This window comes from Bubalus bubalis, chromosome 9 (assembly GCF_019923935.1).
Source record: "Bubalus bubalis isolate 160015118507 breed Murrah chromosome 9, NDDB_SH_1, whole genome shotgun sequence".
Taxonomy (NCBI): domain Eukaryota; kingdom Metazoa; phylum Chordata; class Mammalia; order Artiodactyla; family Bovidae; genus Bubalus; species Bubalus bubalis.
This window is the reverse complement of record NC_059165.1, coordinates 2671397-2686848: the sequence shown is the minus strand read 5'-3', so window position 1 is coordinate 2686848 and position 15452 is coordinate 2671397. Positions and strand designations below refer to the sequence as shown.

General features: G+C 37.0%; 1 protein-coding gene across 15 annotated transcripts in view; it reads left to right on the top strand.

The window, feature by feature from the left end:
* The window catches only part of FER (FER tyrosine kinase), a 479416-nt gene that overhangs the window by 150017 nt on the left and 313947 nt on the right, over positions 1-15452 (top strand). For 12 of the 15 annotated variants that reach the window (XM_044947250.1, XM_044947251.1, XM_044947249.2 and 9 more), the window contains 2 exons: positions 3878-4000; positions 14140-14329. In XM_044947250.1, the coding sequence (XP_044803185.1) occupies positions 3878-4000; positions 14140-14329 (313 nt within the window). Of the gene's footprint in view, positions 1-3877; positions 4001-14139; positions 14330-14443; positions 14614-15452 lie in introns of those variants that run through there. The other 3 variants (XM_044947260.1, XR_006553123.1, XM_044947262.1) reach the window with 2 other exon arrangements.

Here is a 15452-nt window from a genome sequence, read left to right as displayed (position 1 = left end):
GGCTTTGTAGTAGAGCCTGAAGTCAGGTAGGTTGATTCCTCCAGTTCCATTCTTCTTTCTCAAGATCGCTTTGGCTATTCGAGGTTTTTTGTTTTTCCATACAAATTGTGAAATTATTTGTTCTAGCTCTGTGAAGAATGCTGTTGGTAGCTTGATAGGGATTGCATTGAATCTATAGATTGCTTTGGGTAGTATACTCATTTTCACTATATTGATTCTTCCAATCCATGAACATGGTATATTTCTCCATCTGTTAGTGTCCTCTTTGATTTCTTTCACCAGTGTTTTATAGTTTTCTATATATAGGTCTTTAGATTCTTTAGGTAGATATATTCCTAAGTATTTTATTCTTTCCGTTGCAATGGTGAATGGAATTGTTTCCTTAATTTCTCTTTCTGTTTTCTCATTATTAGTGTATAGGAATGCAAGGGATTTCTGGGTGTTGATTTTATATCCTGCAACTTTACTATAGTCACTGATTAGTTCTAGTAATTTTCTGGTGGAGTCTTTAGGGTTTTCTATGTAGAGGATCATGTCATCTGCAAACAGTGAGAGCTTTACTTCTTCTTTTCCAATTTGGATTCCTTTTATTTCTTTTTCTGCTCTGATTGCTGTGGCCAAAACTTCCAAAACTATGTTGAATAGTAATGGTGAAAGTGGGCACCCTTGTCTTGTTCCTGACTTTAGAGGAAATGCTTTCAATTTTTCACCATTGAGGGTAATGTTTGCTGTGGGTTTGTCATATATAGCTTTTATTATGTTGAGATATGTTCCTTCTATTCCTGCTTTCTGGAGAGTTTTTATCATAAATGGATGTTGAATTTTGTCAAAGGCTTTCTCTGCATCTATTGAGATAATCATATGGTTTTTATTTTTCAATTTGTTAATGTGGTGTATTACATTGATTGATTTGCGGATATTGAAGAATCCTTGCATCCCTGGGATAAAGCCCACTTGGTCATGGTGTATGATCTTTTTAATGTGTTGTTGGATTCTGATTGCTAGAATTTTGTTAAGGATTTTTGCATCTATGTTCATCAGTGATATTGGCCTGTAGTTTTCTTTTTTTGTGGGATCTTTGTCAGGTTTTGGTATTAGGGAATCACCCCTTTTCTAATCCCATACCTGTCAGAGTGATGATGAAAGTTTGGTTTGTAGTAATCTGGTTCTTCTCCACACATAAGTATATAATAGTGTATTACTCTGCTATGGCCGCCATGATAAAATACCATGAATGAGTGGATTAAACAATAGCAATTTATTTCTCATTGTTCTGGGTGTTACAAGTTCCAGATCAAGGTGACGGCCAGTTTGGGTCCTGGCGAGAGTCTTTTCCTGCTTGTAGACTTCTGCCTTCTCATGTACTGACATGACCTCTGCTTCATCTAGGCCTGGGGAGAGAGAGCAAAACTCTCGGTATCTCCTCTGAGGACCTTAATCCCATCATGAGGCTCTACCTTCACGAGCTCATCTAACCCTAGTTACTTCCCAAAGTCCCCCTCTCCAAATATCATCACTTTGGGGGTTAGAATTTCAAGATATGAATTTTGAGGGAATACAGTTCAGTCAGTAGTATGTGTATACACATACATTGATTTCAGTATAAATGGAGCCAGGCTATATGTACTTCTCTGCCTCATGCCTTTTAAGTAATGCCTTGGAAGAACCTTTTATGTGTTGGAAGAACCATGCTTTGGAAGAACCTCATTCTTTTTAATGACTATTCTGTTTCTTTAAAAATTTTTATTTTTCCTTTAATTGGAGGATAATTGCAGTGTTGTGATGATTCCTGCCGGACATCAGCACGAATCAGCCTGGAGTGTACACAGGCCCCTCCCTCTGAACCTCCCTCCCACCTGCCTCTCCCTTCCAGCCACCCCTCTAGGCTGTCACGGAGCCCCAGCCTGGGCTTCTCTGTGTCATGCGGCAAATTCTCACTGGCTGGCTGTTTACAGATGGCAGTGTGTATATGTCATCATTACTCTCTCAAATTGGACCAAAATTTATTCAGCTATTTCCCTGTTGATGAACAATTAAATATTTTCTAGTTGTTTTATAAACATTGTAGTACAAACATCTTCATATGGACTAATTGTGAGCATGTGTAAAGTATATTGATAAGACAGATTTTTAGATGGTCAAAGGAGATTCTAATTTGAGGTTTGAGAGACAGTTCCAAGTTTCCTCTCTCCTTTCCTTCCTTCCTTCCCCTCTCATTCTTGCTACAGTTTTGAGAATACTGTGTATTATCACTTGTTTTCATGCTTGTCAATTTTAGTAGGTAAAAAATAATTTACTGATTATTTAATCTGAAGATTTTAAATTGTGGTTCAGGTTGTAAATATCTCCATGTACTTACTGATCATTCGAAGTTTTCTTGGACTCCAGTTGTGTTTTTGTTCATTTTCATTGTAGATTGACTTTTTTCTAAGAGTTTTTCTGCATGAGCTTTTGCTTGTAACTTCCATTGCAAATATTTCTTCAAGGTTTGACTTTTGACTTTTGACTTTATCATCTCTTTAAGTTAATTTAAATTTTCATATACTTGGGTTATTTAGTATTTTGTATGGTTTGGGTTTCCTGTCTTGCTTTAAAAGGCTGAAACAATAAAAATTTTAATGTGATATGGTAGGTGTGTGTGTGTATATTTTATGATTATAGCAATTTTATTTTTTGTTTTTTTTTAATTAAGCTACAGTTGATTCAAGATACTGTGTTAGTTTCAGGTATATAGCAAAGTGATTCAGTTAGACATATGTATTTATCCTTTTTCAGATTTGTTTCCAGTGTATATTATTATAGGATATTAAATACAATTGTCTGTGCCATACAGGAAATCCTTGTTGTTTATCTGTTTTACATACAGTGATGTGTATCTGTTAATGCTATACTGCTAATTTGTTTCTCCCCTCTCTATCACGTTTGATAAGCATAAATTCCTTTTCTGTGTCTGTCAGTCTGTTTCTGTATTGAAAAATAAGTTCATTTTTATTATTTTTTAGATTCCAGTTGTGTGTTTTTGTGATAGAAATATTTCTATTCAGGGCTGGATGCATTTTATGTAATCAAAAAATGTCTGATCTATGGGTACAGACTAATTTTATACATACTAATTTCAAATCTATATAGTACCTCCAAAACATTACTGCAACATGTGAAAACAGAAATAGCTTATATTAATTTAAATTACCGTGTGACTGAGCCTTACTTTCTTTGAGGATAACAATATATATCTCATAGCTTGTGAGAATTAAATGAGATAACATATGCAGATAATACTAGATGTTATTTACTCAAATGCCTATCAAGTACCATTCATTATTTACACATAAGTGTATTTCATCTTCAAAACAATGCACTGAAGCAGGTGTTACAGTACCCAAAATATGAGTAAGAAAATAGAGTCAGTGAGCTGAAGCAAGTTTCATAGGATCTCAGATAAAAAATGGTAAAGCTAGAATATACATACATGTTAGTCTGAAACAAAAATCATGGTTATTTCACCATACACTCTTCCTGGGAGAACTACAGGTATTTTTTCTTTGGTTCTTTCCTCTTTCTCCATTTCCTGTTTCTTTTTCTCTTTTGCTGTTTGATGAATAAAACCCTCTAAAACAGACTGCCCAGAGAACTCACTGTGATTATTGGAATGTTCTTTTCTCTGTCCAGAGCGGTAGCTGTTAGCCGTGTGTATCTGTTCAGCTTGAAATGTGGCTGATGCAACTGAGGAGTTGAAATTTTACTCTTATTTAATTTAAGTTAAACTGCTGTGGCTCCTGTGTTGGACTTTGCGGCCTTAGGTGTGTGGTTCTTTTTTGGTCTGTGTAAAGTGAGCGTGATTCATGTGCTGACTGACAATGAGGAAACCTCCTCCTAGGTTGCGGACTTTGGCAGAGGAACTAATGCAGACACAGCAGATGCTTGTGAACAAGGAGGAAGCCGTCCTGGAGCTGGAGAAGAGGATCGAGGAGGCTGCCAAGACCTGTGAAAAGAAGTCTGAGTGAGTACAAAAGGGGTTATTTGAAGAAAGAAAGTTTAATTGATGTAATTTTACAGAAATACTTCATTTTACATGAAATTAGAGACAAAATTTCCAAAAGTTGAAATTTCATGTATAAAAGTATGAAACTGTGTATGGTTGACTTACTTTCGAGGACTCTAGAGGAATGATTTTGTGTTTTTATCCGTGTAATGTTACCTATCATTTGTCTCAGTGTTTTAGTGGTTTGAATTATTTTCTGAAAAGCCCCATTAAAACCTGTCTTTACTCCACCTTAAATGGTGACCCATTCCAGTACTCTGGGCTGGAGAATCCCATGGACAGAGCAGCCTGGCTGGCTCCTGTCCATAGGGTCACAAAGAGTCAGATATGACTGAAGCGCCTTGGCACAGCACAAATCAAAGTCCAGCATATTCTCTGTGAATTCCTTGTCTTTTACCATTTGGGCCACCAGGGAAGCCCCTAAAAGAGTGTTAGACCAGTGTAATCAGGAAACTGGCCTCTGCTGTGTTAGGAGGAAGCAAGTGAAATGAGAAAGGAGTAGTCTGCCTCGTGCATCCTTCTGAGATTCGCCGTGCTGCTGTCTTACTACTGCCTTTCGTCTTGGCGTCTGAATCATTGAACACATTCATGGGTCCTCTGACTCGTTTGGCTGTACTCTTGTGTTTTCTGATTTCAATACTTATGTTTTCTCTTGTTTTCAGGTTTACATTTTGATCTGAAATTTAAAATTTCTAGTCTGACTTTGGTCACTGTTTGCATCTTCAACGAGGATTACTTTTCTGTGGTTTCTCTAACCCCTGACTAGAACATATATATTTCTTGCTCTGGTACTTTTACAATTGGTTTGATTTGTCAAGACTTCCAAGGAAATTGTGATGTGTGACATTTCTCTGGTCTCTACTACTTGCTCGTACTTTCTGTGCAACTTTTCAGATATTTTCCATGTCTCTCAAATCTCTGATCCTGTTATATGCCTGATTAGAGTCGACAAATGGATGTCTCCTACATTACAGAAAAAATGAAAATCACCAGGTGGCAAATGCCTCATTTTTTGCCATTACATGTCTAAATTTGCCACATTTGTACTCATTCTCTTTCCTTACTTTTATAAAGGGTCTGTTCCTTGTCCTGTTTCTTGTCCCTGCTTTATATCTCATCATTTCTTACTTTCCCTGAAACTTTACATTGTTTTATATGTTATGGTTACCTTTTCTTCTGAACTGTGTCCTGTGCTCACTTTTTAAACATTTGTAAGTCCTGACTCCTAAAAGTAACCTCTACCTCTCTGCCCACCCTAGATAACCCTTCTTTAATCTCAGTATTCTCTCTCAGTTACTGGCTTTGCCTTCTGTTTTCTTAGTCAGACTTGTTCTAAGAGTGCTAATGTGCACTCAGTACCTTGACTCTTACTTAGTACTTAACCCACGAATCCCTAGTTTCTGCCCCAGCATTACTGAAGTAGGTATCTATAAGATTCTCAATGACTTTTTTGTTGTTTAGTCATTCAGTGATGTCCAACTCTTTGCGGCCCCATGGACTGCAGCGCGCCAGGCTTCCCTGTCCATCACCAACTCCCAGAGCTTGCTCAAACTCATGCCCACTGAGTCGGAGATGCCATCCAACCATCTCATCTGTCGTCCCCTTCTCCTCCTGCCCTCAATCTTTCCTAGCATCAGGGTCTTTTCTAGTGAGTCAGTTCTTCGCATCAGGTGGCCAAAGTATTAGAGTTTCAGGTTCAGCATCAGTGTTTCCAATGAATATTCAGGACTGATTTCCTTTAGAATTGACTGGTTTGGTCTCCTTGCTGTCCAAGGGACTCTCAAGAGTCTTTTCTAGCACCATGGTTCAAAAGCATCAGTCCTTCCAAACCCAGCCCTCTGTGTGGTCCAGCTCTCGCATCCATACAGCACTACTGGAAAAACCATAGCTTGGACTAGATGGACCTTTGTTGCCAAAGTAGTGCTGTCCAGGTTGGTCATAGCTTTTCTTCCAAGGAGCAAGTGTCTTTTAATTTCATGACTGCAGACACCATCTACAGTGATTCTGTAGCCCAAGAAAATAAAGTCTGTCACTGTTTCCATTGTTTCCCCATCTATTTCCCATGAAGTGATGGGACCAAATGGCATGATCCTCATTTTTTGAATGCTGTTTTTTAAGCCAGCTTTTTCAGTGTCCTCTTTTAGAGGAAAGCGTAGTTCCTCTACCCTTTTGGCCATAAGCATGGTGTCATCTGCATATCTAAGGTTATTGGTATTTCTCCCAGCAATCTTGAATCTAGCTTGTGCTTCCTCCAGCCCAGCGTTCTCACGATGTACTCTGCGTATAAGTTAAATAAGCAAGGTGACTATATACAGCCTTTCCAGCATACAAGGTGAAGGCTGCTGCTGCTGCTGTTAAGTCACTTCAGTCGTGTCCGACTCTGTGCGACCCCATAGATGGCAACCTACCAGGCTCCCCTGTCCCTGGGATTCTCCAGGCAAGAACACAATACTCAATGACAATATATACGTTTCTAAATTTTGCAACTATCTTACTTGACCTTCTCAAAGTATCTTTGTTGACTTCCTTTCCCTTGGACTTTGCGAACCAAGATACCAGATCTTGCTTCTCCCTTTCTGACCACTCCTTCTTTGTAAACTCATTCTTGCCTACTTGGCCAGTATATTTTGGAGTTACCCATGGCATGGTCCTAGGCTGTGCCAGTCTCCTTCCTGCACTCTGTCCCTGGGTGACCCCCTGAAGATGACTCATGCTTATTTCTCTAGCTCAGATTTCTCTGGGAACTCCATGCCCATGTAATCGATTGCTTACTTGACATGCCTCCTTGGATGTTAGTAGTACCCTGCATTTCTCATATCTAAGACTGAATTAAAAACCCCCTAAATACGATCCAACCCAGCCCAACCTAGTTCACTTTTAGTATTTTTTTTTCTCTCAGTTTCAGTGAATGGCAACACCATCTATTCTAGTATGCAACTCAGGTTAGTAGAAGCCTACCTCTCCCACTTAAGGAAAGTGAAAGTGAAGTTGCTCAGTTGTGTCTGACTCTTTGCAATGCCGTGGACTGTAGCCCACCAGGCTCCTCTGTCCATGGGATTTTCCAGGCAAGAGTACCGGAGTGGGTTGCCATTTCCTTCTCCACTCCCACTTAATACTATGGCTCTTATTACAACTTGGTATTAAATGTCATATTGAAATTGCTGAGCCTTTTAAAGGCGAGAACAGGAAAATATGAGTTACTCTGGATATTCCTTTAATAAATCTGAAAATTTTCAGTATTGAATCAGGATTAGATTTTCTTTGGATTATAAAGATAAATTTTATCAACCATTGCACATATAAAAGTAAAAATATAATTATCTTTTGTTTTTCTTTATTTGCAACTAAATCTCTGCACATGTCTACAGATGACTAAGTAGTTCTACTTTTTATAGTTTGGTAAATGTACACATTGTAAATGACTTTTGTTTTAAAATTTGTTAGATATAAAGAAATACAGTAGGACCCTCTCACCAGCATATCTGGTTATATATTGTTGAAGGAGACAGTCTTTAAGGGTTATCTTAACCTAGAATTTGTAAGATTCTTTGATTTTTTTGGTATGTTTTCTTGACTCGTATCTTCAGTTCTCGCTTCATCTGCATAATCAGGGTGATCCACATTTCTCCACCTGTTTATATTTATCAGGAGATAAGAATGGGATGAGAGGAGAGGAGGCTTAAAGGGTGATGGATATATGGGAATCAACACCTCTTGAGTTCTTACTCATTTCCACATATTATGCTGGATATTTTATATATATTAATTCACTTTAATGTTATCTTTACTATGCTCTCCGTGTAATTATGAGCATTTTACCTTTAAGACTTAGAGAATTTAGATAACTTAAAATCACATACCTAGGAAGGGATAGAAAACTCATGAGTTCTTGACTCCAAAGTTTCTGTCTGATCACAGCAATTGCTTGATCTCATGATTTTAGTAGTGTTCTTAGGAGAGTACGTTAGAAGGGATAGTATGTCTGGCAGTTCAGCAAATGAGTCCGGTTTAACCCAAATTCTGTTTGCACTCTGTTATCATGGAGTTTTTATTGTTAACTTCAGGGCATAAGTTTGAAAATGTTAAGTATATTTATATAACTAAGTAGTTATTGTGAAATCTCATTAATTTAGACATTGGTAGGTTTAAGTTTGTCTTTGAACTATATGTTAAAATAATTTGCAAAACAAACAGTCTGAAATGAATTCTAGGGTAAATGTTTGCATTTCATCTTCTGAATATTTCTTAAACATTTCTATATATATATATGTATGTATGTGTGTATATATATGTATATATATAATCTGTTGCTGTTTAGTCACTAAGTCGTGTCCGACTCTTTTGTGACCCTCATGGACTATACCTGCCAGGTTCCTCTATCCATGGAAATTTCCAGGCAAGAATACTGGAGTGGATTGCCATTTCCTTCTCCAGGGGATCTTTTAGACACAAGGCTCAAACCTGCCTCTCCTGCATTGCAGGCGGATTCTTTACCGCTGAGCCACCAGGGAAGCCCTGAATATATGTCTTCAGATACTTATTTAAATATATGATTAAAAGCAATTTTCATCTAATTTCAAAGATTTATTTTTACTCCAGAACTTTTTTAGCTTCAAATATCATGTTAGTTAAAAGTAATAAAACAATGAAACAAAACTACATTTCCCCCAAGACTAAAAATATCCTATATATTTGCCTTTCTTAAATGATCTCTAAATTAATGAAATTACATGAATTTTTACTATTATAAATAGCACTCATGTTCTTATGAAAGTATAACATATGAGAGACTAATGTTAAAACTTTTGAATTTAGATTTGGCTTAAGTTTCTCCAAAGCATGATACAGTGAAAAAATAAAACTACATGAAAAATCATCTGATAACTTTGATTCTTATAATTGAATTATATAAAATGAAAAATGAACTTAAAGAGTGGTTTTTATGTGACGTGAAATTCACACTAAGAAGCACAGATTTTTGGCTTATATAAATAATGCAGGTCTTAGTTGAAATATAGCTATTGCAAATTTTTATTTAAGAAATAAGGTGAAAGAAATAAAACCAACTTTTTGAAGTGGTATAATTTAATACAACGCAAAGTGTGACTCTATTATACATATCGTTACTTATTACTTCCAAACATGCTTATTCAACTGGAGGTAGTATCCATTTTTTCCTGATTTATGATCCTTGACTGCTGTATTAGAAAATAGTTTATGGGAAAATATACCAGGCATTTGTCATTTATGACTCATTGGCATAAAGAACTGGTAATATTGCTACTCGTTTTAATGCTTGATTTGACTCCAGAGAGTGAATGATAATTCAGTTTTGTATAGTTATGTACCATTATCACCTGGTACTTAAAAATTCTTTACACATTATAAAATCATAACTTTTAGAGCCATGTGGAATCTAGAGAAATCAATTTGATCATCTAATCTTGCAAATTATGTGGTATCTGAGGGCCAGAAATTTTCAGAGACTTGGGAAGATTCACATCCAGCTTATAGTGAAGGTGATGCTTGAACCATCTGGAGTATTGTTCTGGTTTGCAAATTCAGGTATCTGTTTTTTATTTTTGTCTCAGAGTGTTTCGGTTCTATCTACTAGGTGCTGTGACTGCAGTGAAACGTAAGGCCCATGTGGGCACATGGCTCATGAAGCTTGTGCTTTTGTGGAGTCGGCCAACACAAAATGAGATAGCGACAGTTGAGATGGTGGCTGCGGAACAAGTTCAGGTAGAAGAATGACACAGGAGCGCTCGCCTAACGCGGGTGATCAGGGGTCTTCTAGGAAATGGCATTTTTGCTGAGACCTAAGGGTAGAAGGGCTTCCCTGGTGGCTCAGATGGTAAAGAATCTGCCCACAGTGTGGGAGACCTAGGTTTGATTTCTGGCTCAGGAAGATCCCCTGGAGAAGGAAATGGCTACCCACTCCAGTATTCTTGCCTGGACAATCCCATGGACAGAGGAGCCTTGTGGGCTACAGTCCATGGGATCGTGAAGAGTGCGTAGAAAGAGTAGTCAGAAATAGGGAGTAAATAGCACATGCATAAATCCTGATCCCTTGCATGTTTCAGATTTATTTATAGCTTCCTGTGCATCTTGTTTTATACAATCATGCATTTATTATAATTAACTTCTTATTGAAAAATGTATAGCTCATTTGCTGAATGGTGTTGTAAGCATATAAAATAATTATATAGTGATTACAGCAATATTTTTTAAAAAGTGATTATTAAACAATAATAAGATGATAATGTATTTGAAACGGTCATTATACGTAGAGCTCAGTGAACTTAATTGGATGAAGGTAATAGTGCTCCTTAATTTGCTGATCAGATGTATTAACTAGAAAACGTTTGGACTAGAGCTATATAATAGGGCATCTACCTCCCCAAAATCTCATTGTTCTTAAAAACAACTAAATTAAAAGCCAGGATGCTTATCTATTTACTTATTTATTAAATTAAATTTTTATTTTATATTGAAATATAGTTGACTTATAATGTGTTAATCTCAGGTGTACAGCAAAATGATTCATTTATCTGTGTATATATATCCATTCTTTTTCAGATTATTTTCTTATGTATGTTATTACAGAATATTGAGTAGAGTTCCCTGTGCTATACAGTAGGTTCTTCTTGATTATGTAATTTATTTATAAGTGAAAGTGAAAGTGAAGTTGCTCAGTCGTGTCTGACTCTTTGCGACCCCATGGACTGCAGCCTACCAGGCTCCTCCATCCATGGGATTTTCCAGGCAAGAGTACTGGAGTGGGGTACCATTGCCTTCTCCGAATTTATTTATAGTAGTGTGTATATATTTGAATCCCAAATTCCTAATTTATCCCTCTCTGCCACCTTTCTTCTTCGGTGATCGTTAAGTTTGTTTTCTACATCTGTGAGTCTTTTTCTGTTTTGTAAATAAGTTCGTTTCTATCGTTTCTTTTTTAGATTCTATAAGTAAGTGATACCATATGATATTTGTCTATATTCTGACTTATTTCAGTTAGTATGATAATCGTTAGGTCCAACCATGTTGCTGCAAATGGCAGTATTTCGTTCTTTTTGTGGCTGCCTAGTATTCCATTTTATGTATTTCCTATTCTTGGTGTTAGGATAGTGTCTCAAAATGTTCACAAGTGATTTCTTATATGATGCAATAGATATTTAGAACTCCTGAAGAAAAATTTAAAAAGGCCTGTTTTAAAAGAGATTAGTTAAGAACCCAAGGTATATGAGATAATAAAATCTTCACATTACAACAGGAAGCTTCTTTTTCTCTTTCTGCTCGCATCGTGTAGCTTGTGGCATATCAGTTCTCCAGCCAGGATTGAACCCGGGCTGCAGCAGTGAAAGTGCTGAATCCTAACCACGAGACTAGCAGGGAGCTCCCAGTGATACATATTTTTAAATTAATTTTTAATGGAGATAATTACCATTGGAGAAGGAAATGGCAACCTACCCCAGTATTCTTGCCTAGAGAATCCCACGGACAGAGAAGCCTGGTGGGCTACAGTCCATAGGTTTGCAGAAAGTCGAATATGACTAAGCAATGGTCACTCACATAGTTGGAAGAATTAATGCAGAAAGATCCCATTAAGCCCTAGGCCAATGCAGGAGACATAAGAGACACAGCCTTGATCCATGGGTCGGGAAGATCCCCTGAAGGAGCAACCCACTCTAGTATTCTTGCCAGGAGAACCCCATGGCCAGAGGAGTCTGGCAGGCTACAGTCCCTAGGGTCACAAAGAGTCAGACACGACTGAAGCGGCTTAGCATGCATGCACATGCCATTCCCACTAGCAATGTGTTAGTGATAATCTTGCCTCATCTTCACCAGCATTTGATATTGTCATTACTTTTTATCTGAGCCATTCTATTAAATCTGTACAGAAACATCTAAAAAAAGACTTTTTTTTAGAGGAGTTTACATTTCACAGCAAAACTGAGGGGAAGTTACAGAGATTTCCAATATACTTCTCCCACAATAGTCTCCCACATTATCGCCCACCAGAGCATCAGATTTGTTACAACTGACGAATCTAGAATGACCCATCATTATCATTCCAAGTCCATAGTCTGCATTCGGTTTCACTCTTGGTGGTGTGCGTTCTGTGGGTTTGAATTAGTGTATAATGACCTATGCCATAATTATGGCATCATATAGGGCATTTTCACTAAGCTATGCTGTGCCCCACGCATTCATACACCCCAGCCCCAGCTGTTGGTGGCCGTGGTACTTTTACTGTCTCTTTATGTAGTTGTGCCTGGTACGGAGTGTCACATGGCTGGACTCGTGCATTATGCAGCCTTTCAGACTGGCTTCTTTCACTTAATGATGTACTTTTAAGAGTCCTCCATGTCTTCAGTGGTCTAGTGGCTTGTTTTGAGTTGTGAAACGTATTCCCTTGTACAGTTATCCTTTGTTCTGATGACTGACATATTGGTTGCTTCCCAGTTTTGACAATTATGAATAAAGCTGCTGTAAATATCCATGTGTGGGCTTTTATGTGAGCGTAAGTTTTCAACTCCTTTGGGTAAATACCAAGGAGTAGGATTGCTGGATCCCATGGTAAAAGTTTGCTTAGTTTGCAAGAAACTGCCAGCCTGTCTTCCAGAGTGGCTGCACCGTTGTGCGTGCCCGTCAGTAATTCCAGGCCACACCCTCACCAGCAGGTGGCGGTGTCACTGTTCTGGGGTTTGGCCTTCCTCGTAAATTTCTAATACTATCTCGTTGTTTCAATTTCCATTTTCCTGATAGTATAGAATGTGAAGCACTTTCTCATATGCTTATTTGTCATCTGTATATCTGTAAGTTATCTGTTAAGGTCTTTGGCTCATTTTTAAAGAAGTTTGCTTGTTTTCTTATTATTTATATTTAAGAGATCTTTGTATATGTTGGATAACAGTCCTCTATCAGATATGTCATTTGTATATCTTTTCTCCTAGTCTGTGGCTTATCTTCTCATGTATTTGATCAATTTTTTAAATTGATGTATAATTGATTTACAGTGTTGTATTAACTTCTCCTGTACAGCAAAGTGCTTTAGTTATACACGAATATACTTTTAAAAAATGCTCTCTTCCATGGTGGCTTGTCAGAGTATTGAATATAGTTCTCTATGTTATGCAGTAGGACCACATTGCCCCTGATTGCTTCTATGATTTTTAGGCATCTTGTTTTACATTTAAGTCTTTAGGCCATTTTAAGTTTATTTTGTGTGTGGTGAGCGTGTTGTAACTTCATTGATTTACATGCACTGTCCAACTTTCCCAGAAGCATTTGCTAAAGAGACTGTCTTTTTCCAAACTGTCTGTAATCTATTATTAACTTGCTTTCAACAGTGCGTGGCACAGTTCTTTCAGATACTAATATACTACATATGACAGCATTTTCAAGATATTTCTCACCGCTGCTACCTGTTTTCTTGTGGCTTTAAGATGGGCAAATTAATTTGAAATTCCTATTAGGGACAGCCTTGAAGGGTAAAACTTTAAAGGAGGAATGAAGAGGTCTACTATCTTTCTAATGGTGTATATTGGAAGATTTGAGGGCTTACACTTATTCGGTAGTCCTTGTCAGAAAACTTTCCCTAGCTCTAAGCCCACGATCCTTACAATAGGCACACAGCTTGCTTCCAGCTGTCACCTTGATTTGATTTATTCTCTAGGCACAGATCTGATTTTAGCGATATTCTGTTTGAGATTTAAAATAAATTAAGATTCTGCTTCAGTCATGTTAATTCATTTTGGGCTCTACACTTCTGGACCGAAATGTCTGTACTTTGTGAGGTGGACGGTTTACCGTAAAATAAAATGAGTGCCATGGATCGTAAAAATTTGAAAGCATTTTGAATTTGGTTTTTGCTTCCAAAAACTTCCTTTAATTTTGTAAATGCTAACGTTTAACAACTACTGTGATGACTGAAAACCCGTTTAGTTTCATAATCCTTACAGTTCCGAAAGACGCTTATAAAGGGGAAGTGAAGAAAGGAACACAATCTACACATACACAGTATATGATTCCCTTCAAAGTCTTTATTTCTTAGAGTAGTTGAAATAATTTATATTAAATGTGTTCTCTTTTAGTATTGTACTTCTGCTAAGCCAAAAACAGACACTGGAAGAGCTGAAACAGTCGGTCCAGCAGCTGAGGTGCACCGAGGCAAAGTTTACAGCACAGAAAGTATTGCTGGAGCAAAAAGTGCAGGAAAATGACGGGAAAGAGCCACCTCCAGTAGTCAATTATGAAGAAGATGCACGATCAGTTACATCTATGGTAAGCCAAAGAGTAAACAAATGAGAAAGTTGAAAGAGTTGTATATAGATAATAAGTGAATACAGAAATTAATTTTGGTTGCTATAACAAGTTATTACTCTTGTTAATGTGCAGGTCCTATTAAACTTGTGTGTAAATACAAAATAAACTTGTCGGTCACCTCAGGTCACCTGGAGAGCACTTTCAGAAACCACCTGTAGAGTCAGAGGAAAAAGCTCTTCTCTTGCCTTTAAATCTGAAAACAAAGACTGCAATTGTTTTTATTCCTGGGATACAGCAGGAAGGTAGGGTGTTATTCTTAAGGTAGAAATAAGAAAAAGATATTTATTGATTTTTTCTTATTAAGAACAGTAGAAGTTTATCTGAGATTGATGATGTTTTTGTTGTTTTCACAATACAAAACATTGATTTTGCTTATAAAGATTTTTTCTTATAAATATCTTTTAACTACAATAAACACATTTAAATCTAGCAACTACTAATTCAACTTTATTTTATATAGATTTATTAACTGTTTAAGAATGCTTACTGTAAGTACTTTTTCTCTCTTCTCCTTCCTTGCCTCCTTCTTTCCTCTTATGTTGGTGGTTTCTATCAAGCGACAATTTTGACACCCACGGATCATTTGGAAATATCTCCAGACATGTTTGATTTTCCCAGCTGGTGGATGCTCTTGGTATCTAGTTGATAGAGGCCAGTGATGCTGCTAAATATCACACAATGCCCATCACAGCCCCTCTCTTCTTATTCCCAACAAAAAAATACTCAACCTCAAATATTAACAGTGCCAGTGTTGAAAAAGACTGAGCTATGTCCTTGGTTTTTTCTGTGAGTAACTGAGTAACTGGATGCAGTCCATAAGTAGAACTATTATAGTTAATGGTACTATAGATGATATTTGAATAATTTTTAGTTTATGTTATTCTGAATAGTACAATTTAGCTGTTAAATGAATTCATAGGAAATGTCTCCATAGGAAAAAAGATTGCATTTGAAATTTCTAATTCCAGATAAATCTGGATATGAATATGAAGTGTTTAAGTTATTGTGATTATTGCAATTTTTTAATTAATTGAGCCATACTGATCTATGCAATACATTGTGAAGTATAATTCTTTGCTCT